This window comes from Dermacentor albipictus, chromosome 3 (genome assembly GCF_038994185.2).
Source record: "Dermacentor albipictus isolate Rhodes 1998 colony chromosome 3, USDA_Dalb.pri_finalv2, whole genome shotgun sequence".
Lineage (NCBI taxonomy): Eukaryota > Metazoa > Arthropoda > Arachnida > Ixodida > Ixodidae > Dermacentor > Dermacentor albipictus.
The window spans coordinates 192,663,053-192,682,997 of NC_091823.1; the positions used below are offsets into that span (position 1 = coordinate 192,663,053).

The 19,945-nt window shown below is 48.8% G+C and overlaps 1 protein-coding gene across 8 annotated transcripts in view; it reads left to right on the forward strand.

The window, feature by feature from the left end:
* The window catches only part of LOC135908716 (rifampicin phosphotransferase-like), a 56,961-nt gene that overhangs the window by 23,155 nt on the left and 13,861 nt on the right, over positions 1–19,945 (forward strand). Inside the window, exon 5 of one of the 8 annotated variants that reach the window (XM_070536409.1) lies at positions 4,835–4,851. The exons of the other annotated variants lie outside the window; for them this stretch is intronic. Coding sequence (XP_070392510.1) covers positions 4,835–4,851 — 17 coding nt within the window. The remainder of the gene's footprint in view (positions 1–4,834; positions 4,852–19,945) is intronic. 8 annotated transcript variants of the gene reach the window in all.

The window sequence follows — 19,945 nt, forward strand, 5'->3', positions numbered from 1 at the left end:
CGTCGGCGCTGCCGTAATGCAGAAAGCGGTTGTCAAGAATGCATTACAAATTTGAATTTGTCCAACACATTTTTAGTGATGACAACGACGAGCACCGGTTGTCAATAGTACTCTTAAAGTGTGCACCATTATCAAAATTAATCCCGTCGATGACGGTAGCTATATGGGGTTATTCATATGGCATCGTCTACTGCGTTCTAGCACAGGCAAAACGCAGCGCCAGAATTTTGTATGCAAAAAAGCACAGTGCTTTCTGCCTGTGACAAAAAACAGTAAAATATTAACACCATGTTTAGACTAACGGTGCACTGCGCTTTCGCATTGGTTACAAAATATGTCCACATTCATTTTGTTCAAGTAAAGGGAAACCACTTCCACTCTCGCCACTTTGGCGTAACTTTTGTTACCTACTAGCAAAATTGCGTTTCCCTTACCATACTTTCGCCGCAATACTTTCGTCTGATTTCACTAAAGTGTTGATTGATTCAGTCTTCACTTTAATCACATTATTGTGAGTACCTTTAGATCTATATTCGCTAATCGCTCTTTCGCGAGTCAAATGGTTCGATCGTGCTGTTGATCTGAGTGCAAAAACGGTTATTAATCTGACGAAGCGTGCGCGCTTTGTGCCCCCCCCCCCCCGGTCACGTTGGCGAGAACAGTGCCTATACACTCTAAGAAAAGTGTACGGCCTTCGGAGTGCTCCTTCTGCCACACAACAATAATTGTCATCTGCCTGGATGCGTTTCCTTTCTTTAACGCTGCGAGCCCGGTACTCTCCAGTAACGAACGGCATGCGCGTTATCAGCATGATAGCATTCCCGACAGCAAAGTAGCAGGCGCGGCGTTTTCAAGAACGTAGACGCACCTTTTGGGTCGTATCTTGCCACACAACAATAATGGTCATCTGTCTTGCACGCATTTCCTTTCTTTACCACTGCGAGCCCAGAACTTCACGAATGGCTTGCGCGTTATCAGCTTGACATAGCATTTCCGACAGGAAAGTAGCGGGCGCGGTGTTTTCAAGAAAGGAAACGCATCAAGGCAGATGACGATTATTCTTACGTGGCAGATATACACCACAAGGGGTGTACCTTTCTCGAAGACGAGCAGTTCGACGCCCTGCCGCACTCACAATGCATTGCGCAAAGAAACAATTAACCGACTATAGCGATACTTCCTAATGCGCAATTTGAGCGCAGCTCTTTCGTGTTTTCGTTTCGCGATATATTGGCTGGCGCGTACAATCGTATAGTGCGGGACGTTGCAAACGAGCCGAGTGTGGCTCGACTCGACTGCCACGCTAATCTAGGGCGCTATTCTGGACATTCCGCCATTTTCTTCGATGCGTGACGTAGGCGCGACGCAAACAAAATGGTGCTGGTGGCCCTAGTTTGCTTGCGTAACGTGACGCCAACTTGACGTTTCGCGTAAGAAACTGAAATGAAGGCACTGAATGTAGCGTTATCGGTAAAGCAAAACAGTTTTCCTCCGCAGTGAAAATAAAGCAGCTATTTCAAAGCGTATGATTATTCCGTCGGAAACTCTTCTCGCTTTCGTCGTCTGCTGCGTCCAAGTCGTCGTCTGCTTCAACAGCTAGGATACGTGTCCCCGGACAATGGAATGAGTCATCACATATTGGTGCCAACGCGTTTGTTTTCTTGCTTGAGACAACATACGCGACATAGCAGTGGTGATGCGCGCACGTTCTAGGCCACGTTATCGCTATCTCGTGAAACGCAAGTGACTCAGCCCGACTCGGCAGGCTGAGAAACGGCCGAATATCACCGATAGCGTTGTGGGCGCCAGAGATATCCACTAGCGCGACGCAAGCGCCGGCGCTGCCATCTCTTGTTCATTTCGCTGGTTACTCGCACCGAGAGAGGAAACTTCAAGGCGCCGCCTTGCGTACATTTCTTTTTATAAATTAGAAAGAGGCCATTGTCATAACGTTTCATTGTGCGAAAAGGCATAATCTTGATTATAATACGAATGCAGCAGTGAAAAGTGGACAACATTGCCGAAAGTTTGCTATGTTCAACCAATATTATTTTGTATAAACGCGTTCTTTTAAAGAATGATGGCCCCAAACACAAATGCCAACACTATCCGAGAGCCATGCAAATACTACGAGCACGCGTCATGAACAAACGATTTTCGTGGCGCCAAACGACGGGGAAAATGTGGCGATACGCATTCCTCTCGGCTGCCATTGCATATGGCTGCTCATTAGCATAATTCGCGCGGCTCGTCGCAGCAAAAATTATGGCGGAAAATCTCAGCAATGGCGGCCCAGCGCAACGTCACGCATCGTCAAAATGACGTTTACGAAACAGCCCTTCCTGTGACGCTCCTCGCGAGATATTCCTTCAGCCAATCAGCAAGCTGGCATGGCGCATATCTTGAATCGCCACCACATATTCGCTCAATTGCAGATGCATTGCACTGGCTTCTGCACGCTACCGCTCACATTATTTTTGAAGCACTAACATCACAATATATCTGCCAAGGACCAAAAAAATGTATTAGTCCATAAAATTTGCAGCTCCACGTCACGTTTCGTCATCTTGATGAAAACGCAAAATGACATTTCGCAAAACTTCCGTTTCCCGGCAAAAATTTCAAGGCACGTGAGCTCGCCACAGCCAATCAGAGAGTCAACATGGCGGATAATGGTGGCCGTGCAGCCGCCATGCGTGTCGAGAATAGCGCCCCTAGGTATCGAGAGAGCCAGCGCATGAGCAGTTATCTAGTGGGGCTAGCGCATGAGTGACGTGTGGGCGCGAGTTACAGAAGCCGCTGCCGACAGACCCAGACGACGCGCGCTATTCTGGCACCGTCCCTTAGCCATCGCCAGAAAGCCCCTCGTGTGCGGCACTGCAATTTTCTTCTCACGCTTTCGCCATGCCCTCCTCCACTTTCCGTCTGTTGGAACCGCTGCACCCTCCTTTGCACTGTCCTCCTCGCTCCTCGCTGTTCTTGCTACTTTTTTTCCCCCGCTGCTGCGCGCCGCATTCGCTCTCATCTTTTCCTCCGCTCGTTCGGTCGGTTAGGGCCCGTACATGGTCAGTCCGTCCGTCCGTTCCGCCCTCGTCCGCTCGCGTGCTGATGGCTCTCTACTGTTGAGCGAGGACCGATCGCAACTTTCCCGTCCGCATGCCTGTTCGTCTCTCATTGGCTGGTCCGAGGCGGATGGTTCGGCTGTCGTCACAGCAAACATGGCACGTGCTCGAAGCGAAGCGAAGCGGGGACGTAAGGCCTAAGCTACAGCCGCGTCAGAAACAGTCTATGTTTTTGTCCTTTTTGTGATTTTTACTAGTTATCTGGCACCCACGGAGATAGTCATCGAAAGCAGCAAGCCGGTGTACCCTTCCAGATCTCATCAGTGCGTGCGATCGCCAACAGAAACAGAAGGAGCGCAGGAAGTGTGTGTTGTGTTTACGAGAGCGTCGGAAAAAATATTTGAAGCCGTCGACTTCGTGATTTTTTGTGCCATGCTTCGCGTGTGCGTCGCAGACGAGAACTCCATCACATACACGTGCATTCTGAGCAGCACACACGTTCAAGGCGTAGTGAAATAAGTAGCGTCCGATTGGCGCACCCACCGTACACGTTTGGTTTCTGCTCTGTGTATGCGGATCGTTGCCACGAAGTGGCGAACGCCAGCCCTTCGCAACTTTCAGAAGTAATGATACGATCAGTCGCGATAAGTTTTTATCGCCTCGTTATCGCTGCCATTCTGAGTGTGCTATACTGCGTGTGAGCCGTTTTGCCGGTTGCGACGCGTCGAGGTGACCACGACGTTCGAGCTGTGTTCTTGCTGTTATGAAGTGCGTTTGCAAGCTACAAGCCGTGATATATGTGTGCGATGTGTCGCAGCGTTGCGGGGTGTAGGAGTGTTCGTTCTACGCGATGTGCGTTTGCTCAGAAGTGAATTGTGCAGAAGTGTTGCCGATCGCGTTTTCATATTTAGTACCCTTACAGATAAGCCCTATCACACCGGCCTTTTGTGCTTCGTACATCTATCGTTTCTTTCAAAAGTTGTTACTGCACGGTTGGAGATGCTTATATCGGTGGGGGGAAATTAGGGACCATCCTAATAATTGCATACGTCAAGACGTTCAGCGCTTTCGCGAAAAAATGTGGACGCACCTGAGAGCACTAAAGTCATGAATGCAAATTTCTGGCAGCCTTGATTTTTATAATGTGGACACTAGTGTGAAGATCAAGAATTTCTAGATTTCACGAAGTAAATTGCTTTATATTTTGTGATGCAAGCGGCTTACATAGCCAAAAATCTGAGCTGCTTGTTTTTGACTAGTGACTAAGCACAGAACCTGTTTGTGAAGACACCAGTGGCACGGTAGATGAATACGTTATAGGTAAGAGCTGGATACTACCTTCTTATTAACTAAAAATTTCACGCTTGCTGACAAAAAGCAATATGAATGTAAAAATGAACACGTAGGACGAGTAGTAACAAGTAAGTAAGTGTCACAGGTATGGTGTTATATAATATTCTACTATCAGCCAGCAGAACTGCGTGAAAGAAATTTTGCCCAGAGTTCTTCCTCACTGGCCAGCCACGGTCACGTTACTAATGCAGGCAGAATTGGGTAAGCAAAAGATTGTGGTTACTTTCTTTATCCACCCTATTCCATTATCTGGTTCGTGTCGCCTGTTTTGGCACGAGCTTTCAGTTTAAAGTGAACAAAACCACAAGTACCCGTATTGTATGCCTGATAGGTGCTTTATTTTTTTCCTCATGTTCATTCTGCCAGCAGTCATTAGCATATAATGTGTATTAAACTGACTTGGGCCTTGGGTTTTCCAGTGGACTTTCATCTGCCAGTAAGTTTACTGCTACCTATCATTCGTGGGTACGGTATCTTGGACGCTATAAGTGGCTATATGACTGATCTTTATTTTGAGTAGGCCACAGTTCCACTCACTAACTGAACCGTTTTCAGCTGCGCTGCCAGACTGTAGAAAGGGGGACCTCGCCTCTTGTCATTCTTTAGCATGCTCATGGCCACAGTGCGTTGTCCCTGAGAATTCAGCTGCTATCACAATTTAAAAAGTGCCTATTGGCTGCTATGAGTTTATCCTGAGCACGAATTTTCACAGTTATGTAAGCATTATTTATGTGACCGAAGCCAGCCAATTAGCACGAACTGCTGGCAAAATTTTCAAGTGACTCTGCAGGCAGAGTGTCTGCTCCCTATATTATGTTAGCCACGCTGCTTTGTCAGTGTGCTGAATTGTTCTTTTTTGACTGAAATTTACTACCCAGCCAGACAAGATATTGTCACGTGGTAGTGACGGTAAAGAGAGAACACAGTAGCAGTACTGTGAAAGACAAAACTAGCTTTTATTGGGCGAACCTGTGCCCACAAAACAGGCTACACTTAAAGCACAACGATAGCGGCGAACACAGTCGGCGATCGCGAAAATCTGATCAGCGGATCAAGCGCGTCGGCTTTTATAGAGCAGTCATCGAATGTTCCAGACTAATCGTTCGGACCCGCATGCCTTCCACAAAGTTCGACACCATTCGCGTCAAGTGATGCAATCAGATAACATAACGTTCAGCGACAACAGACAGCAGATAGAAGCATCGATAACGTTCCAGAAACTTCGGTACATACAGGCGCGTCCCACGCTGTGCGATTACTTTTGTTAGGCTGCGTAACGTGGTTGCCCGATAAAGATAAGTATACGTGTCAATACCCCCCTCTTAAAAAGCATCGACCCGATGCTGCAAAGAAACGAAGGTAATGAACAAAAGCACTCGTAGCAAAGAAAAGAACAAAAATGGCGAAGTTTGTCAGCGTCCGTAAAAGGGTTTAAGGCGCACCACATGGACCACTTCAGATCGTGCGCGGCGCCGCTGTGAATGCGAAATGCCGTCTGGCACGACCTCATAGTCCAGAGCGCCAATGCGTCGGATGACCTTGTAGGGTCCGAAATAGCGTCGGAGTAGTTTCTCACTGAGTCCTCGTCGGTGTATCGGGGTCCATACCCAAACACGGTCGCCGGGCTGGTACTCGACGAAGCGTCGTCGGAGGTTGTAGTATCGGCTGTCGGTCCTCTGTTGGTCCTTGATCCGCAGGCGGGCGAGCTCTCGGGCTTCTTCGGTGCGCTGGAGATAGCTAGCGACGTCAACATTCTCTTCGTCAATGACGTGGGGCAGCATGGCGTCGAGCGTTGTCGTCGGGTTCCTGCCGTAAACCAGCTTAAACGGCGTGATCTGTGTTGTTTCTTGCACCGCCGTGTTGTAAGCGAAGGTTACATACGGCAGGACCGCGTCCCACGTCTTGTGCTCAACGTCGACGCACATCGCTAGCATGTCGGCGAGGGTCTTATTCAGGCGCTCCGTGAGACCATTCGTTTGCGGATGGTAGGCAGTTGTCCTCCTGTGGCTTGTCTGGCTATATTGCAGAATGGCTTGGGTGAGCTCTGCTGTAAAAGCCGTTCCTCTGTCGGTAATGAGGATTTTTGGGGCGCCATGTCGCAGCAGGATGTTCTCGACGAAAAATTTCGCCACTTCGGCTGCGCTGCCTTTCGGTAGAGCTTTTGTTTCAGCGAAGCGGGTGAGATAGTCCGTCGCCACGACGATCCACTTATTCCCGGATGTTGACGTCGGAAACGGCCCCAACAAATCCATCCCAATCTGCTCGAATGGTCGACGAGGAGGTTCGATCGGTTGTAGTAACCCCGCTGGCCTTGTCGGTGGTGTCTTGCGTCGTTGACAGTCTCGGCATGTCTTAACGTAACGGGCGACGTCGGCGGTCAGACGCGGCCAGTAATACCTTTCCTGTATTCTCGACAGTGTCCGGGAGAATCCGAGGTGCCCAGCGGTTGGATCGTCGTGTAAGGCGTGCAGTACTTCTGGACGCAGCGCCGACGGAACAACAAGAAGGTAGTTGGCGCGGACTGGTGAAAAGTTTTTCTTCACGAGTAAGTTGTTTTGAAACGTGAACGAAGATAGTCCACGCTTAAATGCCCTAGGGACAACGTCGGTGTGCCCTTCCAAATACTCGACAAGGGCTTTTAGCTCCGGGTCCCCTCGTTGTTGATCAGCGAAGTCTTCCGCGCTTATTATTCCAAGGAAGGCGTCGTCATCCTCGTTATCTTGCGGCGGCGGGTCAATGGGGGCGCGTGATAGGCAATCGGCATCTGAGTGTTTTCGTCCGGACTTGTATGTTACAGTAATGTCGTATTCTTGTAGTCTGAGGCTCCACCGTGCCAGCCGTCCTGAAGGGTCCTTTAAGTTAGCTAGCCAACACAACGCGTGATGGTCGCTGACCACTCTGAATGGCCTGCCATATAGGTAGGGGCGAAATTTCGCTGTAGCCCAAAAGATGGCGAGGCATTCCTTTTCCGTTGTGGAATAATTGCCTTCCGCTTTTGACAATTACCGGCTAGCGTAAGCTATCACGTGTTCATGTCCATCTTTTCTCTGGACGAGGACGGCACCGAGGCCTAGGCTACTGGCGTCAGTGTGAATTTCGGTATCGCCGTGCTCGTCGAAGTGCGCAAGTACGGGCGGAGTCTGCATGCGTCGTTTGAGTTCTTCAAATGCGTCGGCCTGCGGCGTTTCCCACTTGAACTCAATGTCACATTTAGTTAGCTGTGTCAGCGGCTCAGCGATGCGTGAAAAGTCCTTGACAAATCGCCTGTAGTAAGCACGCATGCCAAGAAATCTACGCACTGCCTTCTTGTCGGTGGGCTGCGGGAACATTGCGATGGCAGCTGTCTTCTGTGGGTCGGGGCGGACTCCAGACTTGCTGATGACGTGGCCTAGGAACAGAAGCTCATCGTAGGCGAAGCGGCACTTTTCTGGCTTCAGAGTGAGCCCTGATGACTTGATGGCCTCGAGTACTGTTGCAAGCCGCCTAAGGTGACCGTTGAAATTTTCGGCGAAGACAGCGACGTCATCCAAGTAAACGAGACAGGTCTGCCACTTCAATCCTGCTAAAACCGTGTCCATGACGCGCTGGAACGTTGCAGGTGCCGAGCACAGTCCAAATGGCATAACCTTGAACTCGTAGAGGCCGTCTGGGGTGATGAAGGCGTTTTTTTCGCGATCTCTTTCGTCGACTTCTATTTGCCAATAGCCAGATTTGAGGTCCATCGACGAGAAGTATTTAGCGTTGCACAGCCGATCCAATGCGTCGTCTATCCGTGGGAGGGGGTATACAACCTTCTTCGTGATCTTGTTCAGTCGACGATAATCGACACAGAAACGTAGGCTTCCGTCCTTTTTCTTTACCAGGACAACAGGGTATGCCCACGGGCTTTTCGACGGCTGGATGATGTCGTCGCGCAGCATTTCGTCGACTTGTTCTCTTATAGCTTCACGTTCCCGCGTCGAAACTCGGTAAGGGCTCTGGCGTAGTGGTCGAGCGCATTCTTCGGTTATTATGCGATGCTTTGCGACTGGTATTTGTCGAATCCTCGATGACGTCGAAAAGCAGCTTTTGTATCGTCGAAGCAGATTTCTCAGCTGTTGCTGCTTAATCACGGGGAGACTTGGACTTATGTCGAAGTCTGGCTCGGGAACTACAGTCGTCGGGGTAGATGCGACAGAATCCGAGAGGACAAAGGCATCGCTGGTTTCCACAATTTCCTCGATGTATGCGATGGTCGCTGGAACTCCTTGCTGAAGTTTTTCAGCAACACTTTCGTGTTTCCTCCGTGCAGTCGAGCGATCCCTCTTGCGACGCAAATTTCACGGTCGAGCAGAAGACGTTGGTCGCCTTCGATGACGCCTTCTACGTCAGCGGGTGTTTTGGTGCCGACCAAAATAACAATGCTGGAGTGAGGCGGGATGCTCACTTGATCTTCGAGCACACTCAAGGCATGGTGACTACGAGGGCTCTCCGGCGGTATCGCTTTATCTTCCGACAGCGTTATTGACTGTGACATCAGGTCGATGATTGCGCCGTGTTGGTTCAGGAAGTCGATACCGAGAATGACGTCTCGTGAACACTGTTGGAGGATAACGAAAGTGGCAGGGTAAGTTCGGTCATGAATGGTTATTCTTGCCGTGCAGATTCCAGTCGGCGTGATGAGGTGTCCTCCTGCGGTGCGAATTTGAGGGCCTTCCCATGCAGTCTTAACCTTCTTCAGCTGGGCGGCGATGTGTCCACTCATGACGGAGTAATCAGCCCCTGTGTCCACTAAGGCGGTAACCGCGTGTCCGTCGAGAAGCACGTCGAGGTCGGTGGTTCTTTGTCTGGCGTTGCAGTTGGGTCTTGGCGTCGGATCACGGCTGCGTCGTGTTAAACTGAAGCTTGAACGTCGCGTCGTCAAGTCGTCTTTCGTCGGTGTAGTTTTGGCTTCCTGACTTCGTCGGGACGGCGGCGTGTCGTCATTAGGTCGTCGAGATGGTTGCTTCGTCGTCTTCGTCGGCGGCGGAGGATCTTCGTTAGTTCGACGAACAGCAACCACACCTCCATCGGTTGCTGCTTTTAGTTTTCCGGATATGGGCTGAGGGACCGGCCGCGGGCTGGGCCAGTGTATGGTCGGCGCTGCGGCGACAGGTAGCGGCCTGGTGACGGCGAACGGGAAGCTCGTCGATGGCTCCACTGAGTGGCGGCGAGGTAGTCGGCGATATCGCGAGGTCGTTCGCCAATCTGTGGCCGCGGCGCGTTAACGGCGAAACCTCGCTGTCCCATCTCCCGGTATGGGCATCGGCGGTACACATGGCCGGCTTCCCCGCAGTGGTAGCAGAGCGGGCGGTGGTCAGGAGCGCGCCAAACGTCTGTCTTCCTCGGGTAGGTGCGCTGGGCGACGGGTGGTCGTGCTGGCGCCGGCGGCGGCGGACGACGAAACTGCGGCGTGACAGGGCCCTGGCGCGTTCGCGGAGGGGGGCCTTGAGGGCGTGTGACGGCGGCGTAGGTCATTGCTTGCGGCTCGGGCTGCGGCGATTCAGGGGCTACTCCAAGTTGTTGTTGGAGTTCCTCACGCACGACATCGGCAATCGAAGCCACCTGAGGCTGTGATGATGGGAACAGCTTTTGTAGCTCCTCCCGCACGACAGCTCTGATAGTCTCGCGCAGGTCGTCGGTGGCCAGTGACTGAAGTCCGGCGTAGTTTGTCGCGTTCGTGCGGCGGTCGAATTGCCGGTTTCGCATATCGAGTGTCTTCTCGATGCTGGTTGCCTCGCGAACGAACTCTTCTACGGTCTTCGGTGGGATTCGTACCATTGCGCCGAAAAGTTCTTCCTTCACACCACGCATGAGAAGGCGGACTTTCTTCTCCTCGGGCATATCCGGGTCAGCGTGGCGGAAGAGACGCTTCATTTCCTCCGTGAAGATGGCAACGTTCTCGTTCGGTAGTTGCACTCGGGCGTCCAGCATGGCTTCGGCCCTTTCCTTGCGCACGACGCATGAAGCCGGTACGGAACAGGTCCCATGTTGTCAATGTCGACTCCCTGTTCTCGAACCACGTTCTGGCGGCGTCTTCTAGGGCGAAGTATACGTGCCGCAACTTGTCGTCGGAGTCCCAGTTGTTGAAAGTCGCGATTCGCTCGTACGTCTCCAGCCAGTATTCCGGGTCCTCAGTTGCTGCTCCATGGAAAGTTGGTGGGTCCCGAGGTTGCTGTAGGATAACGGGGGACACTGGGGCAGCCATTTGGGTTGTCTTGATCACTATCTTCTTTGTCGTTTCAGGCAGAAGTCCGTGCTCTGGGGGCAGTCTTTGCAGTCTGCGGCTAGCAAGCTGGTCTTCGGCGATGTTAGTTTTGTCCTCGGGCTTTGGGCTTGGATCGCGACTTTGCGGGGGCGTTCGGTACATGAACGCACTAGCACCTCCATCAGATGTCACGTGGTAGTGTCGGTAAAGAGAGAACACAGTAGCAGTACTGTGAAAGACAAAACTAGCTTTTATTGGGCGAACCAGTGCCCACAAAACAGGCTACACTTAAAGCACAACGATAGCGGCGAACACAGTCGGCGATCGTCGAAAATCTGATCAGCGGGTCAAGCGCGTCGGCTTTTATAGAGCAGTCATCGAATGTTCCAGACTAATCGTTCGGACCGCATGCCTTCCACAAAGTTCGACACCATTCGCGTCAAGTGATGCAATCAGATAACATAACGTTCAGCGACAACAGACAGCAGATAGAAGCATCGATAACGTTCCAGAAACTTCGGTACATACAGGCGCGTCCCACGCTGTGCGATTACTTTTGTTAGGCTGCGAAACGTGGTTGCCCGATAAAGATAAGTATACGTGTCAATATTGCCAAACGATGAATTTTAAGCCTGTACACATGGTCCCTTCTTTATTTTATGATATTCTGGACATAACACCCATGTCTAGCTTACATTAGCAACATCAGCTTAACTTATGCATGGAGTTGAGTTGCTGAATGTGAGAAAAAAAGTCACTGCATTGCTAATAGGAATTAGACTGGTACGAAAAAATTATTTGTCTTTATGGCTTGTAGTATAAGTGGTGCTGTTCATTTGATGCACACAGTAACACGTGAACACAAATGTATGTGTACCTTGCATTTATGTGCATGTGTGTGTGAATAAAACAGCACAACTTCTAATATCAAGGCACGTTGTACCAACTATACCCATTAAAGATGTTCTATGTGGTATTCAGCCGATCTTATTGAAAGTTTATCACATGGTGCAGTTACATTTTATACCTGTATGTAAACAGATTTATCAAATATTCACTGCACATGAGAATGCATAATTTAAGCCAATGCAGTACCTGGGGTAGCAGCTTTTTAGTTAGCTTTTGCCACAGCTTATTAGAGGGATCTTGTTGATTATGCCACCGAAACAACTCGTATAAAGGTTTGTGTTTAGTATACCAGCAGTGAAATACTGAATGCAACTGCAATTCTTTGTATACTAGTGAGATCAATTCCACTGCTCATTGTTCTGTAACATGTTGTTCTTCAGTCACACGTAGTGACAGTATTTGGCGTCATGAGTTCTAGGCAAATTTTCACATGGGCCTTTCGATGAAGTGAAATATGCCTCTTCAACAGTCAGTTGAGTGTAAAGCCACCACTGAACCAATAGCTCAAAGACCAATTCGTGCATGCTTTTGGCCAATTGGATAGTGCGCGGAAACTATGTGTGATACATCACTTCAGCTACACCAATAATCACACAACTAAACCTGCCACATATAGTTAAGTCATTGATATAGGCAGAGGAAGATGATGTACGTATGTAACAGTTACTTATCCCTTGAAATGTGAATGACCCAAACCTTTGCCAGCATATCAGTCACAACCATCTAGCAGCACAAGTGGGAACACTTGTGCTATCACAAGCGAAAACAAGTAGAATAGTACCACCGTCTCAGCTGGTTTGTCGTGATTACTTTGCCTGCAAGTTCCTTGTTTATAATGGATAGGCTTCCTACTTTATAAATTAACAGCTTTCACAGCATTTACTGCGCTAATGAAGGCACAGCACAGATACCAGCACTGAAGGAGGTATATACAAGTAGGGCAGAGAACTTGCGGGTAAGTTCAAAAATAAACAGGTAAAACTATGTCGAAGAAACCATTTTTACATTAGAAGATATACCATCGGCAATTATAGCACATTCAGAACATGCAATAAGTGCCCTGTGTGGGAGATTGATACCTTTTATGCCAAAGACCTGTTTGCCTTTTAAATATTGACATAAAGAAAAATGCCAGTCTGTACTTCTGTGTCGGAGGATAGAATATCAAAGGAGAGGTGCAAAACGGATTTTGCATGTAGTAGTCCCTTATGAATGTGCTACTCAAGTTGTGCCAAGCATAGCTATCTGTGTGCAAAGCATTGGACAAGGTACCATATGTATGTCTGACACATTAAAAATCTTTTGCATTGAACATTCTGAGCTCTAAATGTTATGCATACTGTTTTCAGCTACAAATAGCGGGCATACATATTTGACCTGCACCACAAGGAGCTGATGTGACAAAAAAAAATGTGTACACCTTAGTGTTATGTTGCTTTTCATGGTGTCTCAGTTTACTTAATACAGTTTTGAATTTACAGATTGCTTCACATGTTTATAGCTAAAATCCGCAGAAAACTACTTGCATTGTGTCTGCGAGGTCACAACACGAGGATTCGTGTGGTATCCTTCCTGTTCGTCGGTGTGTGCTTGCACTATAAATGTAAAACGTCACACCTGCATACCTGAGCATCCACCCTTACATTTCAAACACTTTTTTGAATGCTTGGCAGTTATGCTTACAAGCACATTGTGACAGCAAATCTACACCACCTTAATTTAAGTGCGATGTAAAGGGTTGTTTGTGCATAGCCTAGCTGTTCTAGCGGGCCTGCAGGGATACAGCATTGTCCAGCGGCACCGTATAGTTCAGGCGTAACAGTGAACTAGTAAACAAAGCGGCTGATAATACTAAGCTGACCCATATGTAGGAGCATTGTATTATCTAACCCATACGCAACGTTGCTCTCAGTGTACTGAATAACCACCGCTTTGATTTACCAAGTTATATTGCTGCACACACACAGCACTGAAACAAAGTCTGTACAATGGTGAGAAATGCACCAAGGAATGAAAGATTACTTGTGATGTGTGGATTTAAATAGTAGATGTGAATGCATACCCAATTCACCAGTATGCATGTTTCCTTTTGGAACAATTTTACATTTGGCACAGAGGCTGAGCCACTATGGCCTCTTGACTGCATATTTCTGTGCTCTCACAGTGCTAATGGGAGTATAATTCATTTGGCTGCCCGAATAGTGAATAGGTAATAGAGCACTACAATCTTTCAGTTTTACACAGAACACCTTGTGCATTATTCACAAAACTGAACCTAAGGGACTATTCGCTGGTTTGTTATAGAAATAAAAAAATGGCAATGAATGTTTCCTCACTTTTTGTGTGGCCCTGTCTTTTGCCCTACGTGCCTTCATTTCATTGTCATGAGCATGTTAAAACAGCAACTTATTAAGAAAGACAAGCACAAAACTACTAACTACATCAACCTTTTCACAGCACAAGAGGTCACTGAACTCACTGCTAAGCTACACTTGATAATCTCGGTTTGCTTTCAAATAAATACAGGCACTGGCCTTCTGTTTATGTTATGCTATGCATTTTTCATTTTTCTAAAACATGGCTGTGCATGAGCTAGCTAGGTTGTTACTGCATAAACACATAAACATGCAGCCCATGCCCAACTAACTCATATAGCCTAAGTAGAGCTTATTTTTTATATGTAGAGCAATCAAAATAGAACACGCACGTATGATGCTGACAGTATCAAACAGTCTCAAGTCGAACATCCTTGTTTGGTGTCATGGGTGAGAGGGAGCATGCCTGTCAAGGTACTGCTGAATTTTGTGCGCTTTGGTAATGTTTGTACATTGTTTAAATGTTAAATTAGGTATGTTAAGTAGAGGAGGTGGCAGCATATTGGCCACCCAGGCTGGCATGAAAGAATGTAATTGTTCGATTTCACTCAAAATAAGTTTTCTTATCAGCAATGTAAGTTATATGCTTTCAAATAAGTACTCCCCTTGGAAACATCTCATGAGTACACATATATCTGCATAAGGTCACCGCTATACATACATATTGCTTTAAGCCAGTCATAGTGAATTGTACACTCACTGCCTAACTTTCAATTCCTTGCTGCATGAAGTTAACCACTTATGCACAACCTTCTTGCACATGGTGAGAACTTCATTCATCGCTCGGCACATCAAGTAAGGGTATATTTTGTTTAGAAAGTTTACAAGCAGCAAGTATTAAATTTCTAAGGTGCATGTTTCATGCCTCATCTTTGGTGCCTTTATATCTGTAAAAAAGGAAAAGGCATTCCGTGCATCCAACTACTTTAAGCACTCTCAAAAATTGGCAGATTGAAAAATAAAGCACGAGCAACCGTATCCTGTACTCGGAGCCTCATACGCGTGCTCAGTGGTAAAAAGGTGTGTGTTGGCGACCTACGCAAATGCATTCCGCGACAGATGTGCGTGTGTTCCGTATTCTTGCAAGCTGTCACTCGCACTACAGAAACCGCGCCGCCGCACTTCCGGCGACACTATCAGTTTCGCATGACGCAGAACGCTGCACGTTGGATAATTAGAGAGGTTTTGTTCAACCAGCATGGGCAGCGCGCACTGAAAGTAATCATCCGAGAATACGTCGCGTGCTGCGACGTGATGCGATTGCAGTACATCTGTAAACGGTGGCGCAGATAAGAGGACTGCGCAATGTTTCGAAAAAGGATGATGGTGCCAATGCAACATATACGACTGCAGAACAGAATGTGGCAGCCTAGAGTCGCAGTTTCACCGGGACGCGGAAACTTGAAATCCCACTGCCACATCGGCGAAAATATGCGAGTGTCGTCTGCTGTCAAAGGTCGTTGCCAACCTTGAACACCTTTGCTCCGCCGAACGGTTGCCAGCTGTCAACAGGCCGCGTCGCCCAATAGGAGTGCGCGTGTGATCCGCTCGTGCGGATTGAGCGTGCATCGAATTTGGCGACACCTTCCGCCTTTTGGGCTTCCGCACGCGGGCGGGCTAGGGCGGAACGGACGGGCGGACTGGCCATGTAGTACGGGCCCTTATGCCGGCAACGCCGACGCTCACCGCAAGGACCGGCGGCGCATTTACATTCGCACGCCCGTAGATGGATGGATGGGTGGATGTTAGGAGCATCCCCATTGGTGCGAGGGAGGGGGGGGGGTGTCGCGCCACCAAGCTCTTGCTATATAACTGCCTAATGTCCTACCTAGGTTAAGCAATAAAAAAAGAAAAAAAAACACTATTAACTACCACACCCAAATTTTCTGATCGCCTATTGCGAACCATGCTTTGGTGCGTCTCCGTTTTTTGTCGTTTCCCTACTTTTCTTCCACCAATGCTCCAATCACATTTTACTGATGCCTGTTGCGGACATGTTTATTTCTACATTGCTCCCGCTGAACCCAAGGGCTTCAAGGAGGCCAGTGGTGCCTAAATCGACCGCTGGGTAGACATCTTCGCATTCTAATAAAACATGCTCCATCATTTCCCTAAATTTACCACAGCAAGCACATGCTTCTTGTTCCTTCTTATATGTCGCTTTATAGTGGCATGTTTTAAGGCATTCAGATCTCGCTTCGGAATATAATGAACTTCTGTTTGAGTTGTCATAAATTATTTCTTTCCTGATTTCGTTTTTCTCTCTTAAGTAGTTAATCTTGGCAGTTTTCTTTTCCATTGCCGTCACCCATGAGATTATTTCATCCTCTCTGATTTTCCGCTTGACCTTCTTTGTTGCTCTGTCGCTCACCCTACATGCCGCATACTTGCTGGTAATCTTCCTAGTTCTTTTCCTCCATTGTGAGTCAATGTTTGTGCTGTACAGATACCTGAACACTCTCCCAGCCCATTTACTTTCTTCCATATTCCTCAGCCGTTCTTCATACTCAATTTCACTGCGAGCTTCCCTCACTTCAAATCTAGTCCAGCCCAAATCACCCTGCACAGCGTCATTTGTAGTACTCCCGTGAGCGCCCAATGCGAGGCGACCCACTGACTTGTGGTTCCCATCGAGTCCTTATTGGCATCATCATCATCATCAGCCTGGTTACGCCCACTGCAGGGCAAAGGGCTCTCCCATATTTCTCTAACAACCCCGGTCATGTACTAATTGTGGCCATGCCGTCCCTGCAAACTTCTTAATCTCATCCGCCCACCTAACTTTCTGCCGCCCCCTGCTGCGCTTCCCTTCCCTTGGAATCCAGTCCGTAACCCTTAATGACCATCGGTTATCTTCCCTCCTCATCACATGTCCTGCCCATGCCCATTTCTTCTTCTTGATTTCAACTAAGATGTCATTAACTCGCGTTTGTTCCCTCACCCAATCTGCTCTTTCCTTATCCCTTAACGTTACACCTATCATTCTTCTTTCCATAGCTCGTTGCGTCGTCCTCAATTTGAGTAGAACCCTTTTCGTAAGCCTCCAGGTTTCTGCCCCGTAGGTGAGCACTGGTAAGACACAGCTATTATACACTTTTCTCTTGAGGGATAATGGCAACCTGCTGTTCATGATCTGAGAATGCCTGCCAAACACACCCCAGCCCATTCTTATTCTTCTGATTATTTCCGTCTCAAGATCCGGATCCGCAGTCACTACCTGCCCTAAGTAGATGTATTCCCTTACTACTTCCAGTGCCTCGCTGCCTATTGTAAATTGCTGTTCTCTTCCGAGACTGTTAAGCATTACTTTAGTTTTCTGCAGCTTAATTTTTAGACGCACTCTTCTGCTTTGCCTTTCCAGGTCAGTGAGCATGCATTGCAGTTGGTCCCTTGAGTTACTAAGCAAGGCAATATCATCAGCGAATCTCAAGTTACTAAGGTATTCTCCATTCACTTTTATCCCCAATTCTTCCCAATCCAGATCTCTGAATACCTTCTGTAAACAGGCTGTGAATAGCATTGGAGAGATCATATCTCCCTGCCTGACGCCTTTCTTGCGCGCCTCCTTCTTTCAGCGACCGCACATGTTCAGCTGCCCGGTCATTCACGCATCTGCCCGTTTGGCCCACGTAGGTTCTCCCGCAGGTCAAAGGTATTTCATATACCACACCGGTGCAGCACTTTACAAACTGCTTTTCATGTTTTTCGGTGCAGTTGCTCCTCGTACCCTGGCTCGCGACGCAGGCGCAGAGTGGAGCTTGTTTTCGCCGTGTCTTTTTGCCACCTTTTTCTTATTGTGGGCTATCCTATGTAGATATGGAACCACTTCCGGCTTCACAGCTAGTTTTTCTTGTGCACACGGTTTCTTGACCATGACACCTTTGATTTTTTGCAAGATCGCTTCAGCCACTGCTGTGATAAACCTGCTTGGGAACCCCGCCGAAACCAACCTATCAACTTGCTTGTCAAAGCTCGCGCGCATAGCATGGTGACACGATTTTACGAGGGCAGACTCAAGACAAAGTTTAGCATACAGACAGAGAGACAATCAACTTTATTTGATCCTGAGGAGCTTCAGGGGAGGCCCCTATCGGGGACCCGCGGAAGCCGCTGGCTGCGTCCAAGTCGGGGCAGCAATACCGTGATGTTCCGCCCTTTCTCGGGCCCTCTGGATTGCCTCTAGTTGTGTCTGGATCGATGGGCTCCGGAGTGCCTCTTCCCAGTCGGCTTCGCTGGAGAGAGGGCCGTTAGGTAACGCGGGGCATTGTCAGAGCCTGTGCGCTAAGGAGCAATAGATCACATTACAGTCCGGACAGCTCGAATCAACGTCTGTGTAGATACGGCTGAGAAAGCCCAGCGAAGGGAATGAGCCCGTCTGGAGCATTCTAAGTAAAACTGACTGAGACCTTTCTAACTTCGGGTGAGGAAGAGGATAGGCCCTTCTGCTAAGCCGATAGTGCGATGTTATCTCGTGAAAAGTAAGGAGCGGATCGTTCTGCTGGATTTCATCCTGTCCCCATGAGGCCTCCATGCCGCCGTGGCGTGTTAGACCTCGCGCACAGTCATGGGCAAGCTGGTTGAGGTTAGGTATGTTCTGATGAACGTCCGCACCCATATGGGCGGGAAACCAAGAGATGAAGTGAGTGCCAGGGTTTGTTCTCTTTTCCAGAATGGAGGCAGCCTCGTGGGCTAGGTTACCCGATTCGAAAGCTTTGATGGCCGCTCGTGAGTGGGTGAAAACGTTGGTGCGCGATGGGTCGGTTATAGCTAGGGCGGGCTACGGCGACCTGTTTCGCGACTCCACTTGAAGCAAGCCTAACCGACGCCGAGGAGCGTAATTCTCCTTTGCCGTCAATGATTGCCAGCGCGAACGTGCTAGAGTTGCCGTACTGAGCCGCGTCGACAAAGTCGAATCTTGATTCTCGCTGGCCTTCTGTAAAATCGCCCGTGCTCGGGCTTTTCACCTCCCTACATTGTACTGCGGGTGCATATTCCGAGGGAATGGGCTGACCACAAAGGTTGCCCGTGCCTCCCTGGATAAGGTGATTTTCCGTTCATTGAGTATTCTTGGAGCCATGCAGGCCTCGTCTAGGATGCGTCTCCCTGCCCTGGTTGACGAAAGCCTGACTACCTGAGCGGGGACCTGCGCTTCGATCACTTCATCAATGTCGTTGTGCATACCGAGTTCGCTTAACCTGTCCGAGCAAATGATTACTGGTAACCCCAGTACCTTTTTTATGATCTTGCGCATGAGAATGTTCAGCTTATTCTTTTCGGTTTTGGTCCAGTTAAGGGCCGAGGCTACATAGTTGATGTGGCTCATTAGGAAAGCGTGATGGATCCTGAGGAGGTTGCCTTCACCTAGTCCCTTCTTTCGTCCGGATACTCTAGCAACTAGTCTCAGCATGCTCTCCGTTTTCGCCGTGATGCGCGGGAGCGTTTTGGCGTTACATCAACGCGCGTCAGTCAGTAATCCTAGGATTCGGATATATTCGACTTGAGGAATGGGCTGCCCGTTTCTTGCAAAGAGGGATATGGGAAGTTGGTTTAGGGGGGTGAGCCCCCGAACACCTTGCCTGGCAGGCCTGTAAAGTAACAATTCAGATTTGTTTGGCGATAGTTGGAGGCCTGTGTCTTCCAGGTAGGACTCCGTTGCGTCTAGGGCTGATTGTAGCGAGTGCTCTAACTCTGCGAGTGATCCTCCGGGGCACCAAATCGTGATGTCGTCTGCGTATAGCGAGTGGCTTATATTAGGAAGGGATCTGAGCCTTTCTGAGAAGCCCTTCATGACTATGTTGAACAGTAAGGGGGAGGTGACTGCTCCTTGGGGAGTGCCTCTGGCCCCTAGTGCAAACTCATCTGACTTGAGTTGTGCAATCCTTATGGTGACTGTTCTGTTCATGAAGAATGATCTAACAAAAGCCTGAAACCTTGCTCCCAGACCTAGGCTGGCCGTGGCCTGCAGGACAAATCCATGAGATACTGTGTCAAAGGCCTTGGTCAGGTCAAGGGCTAAGATG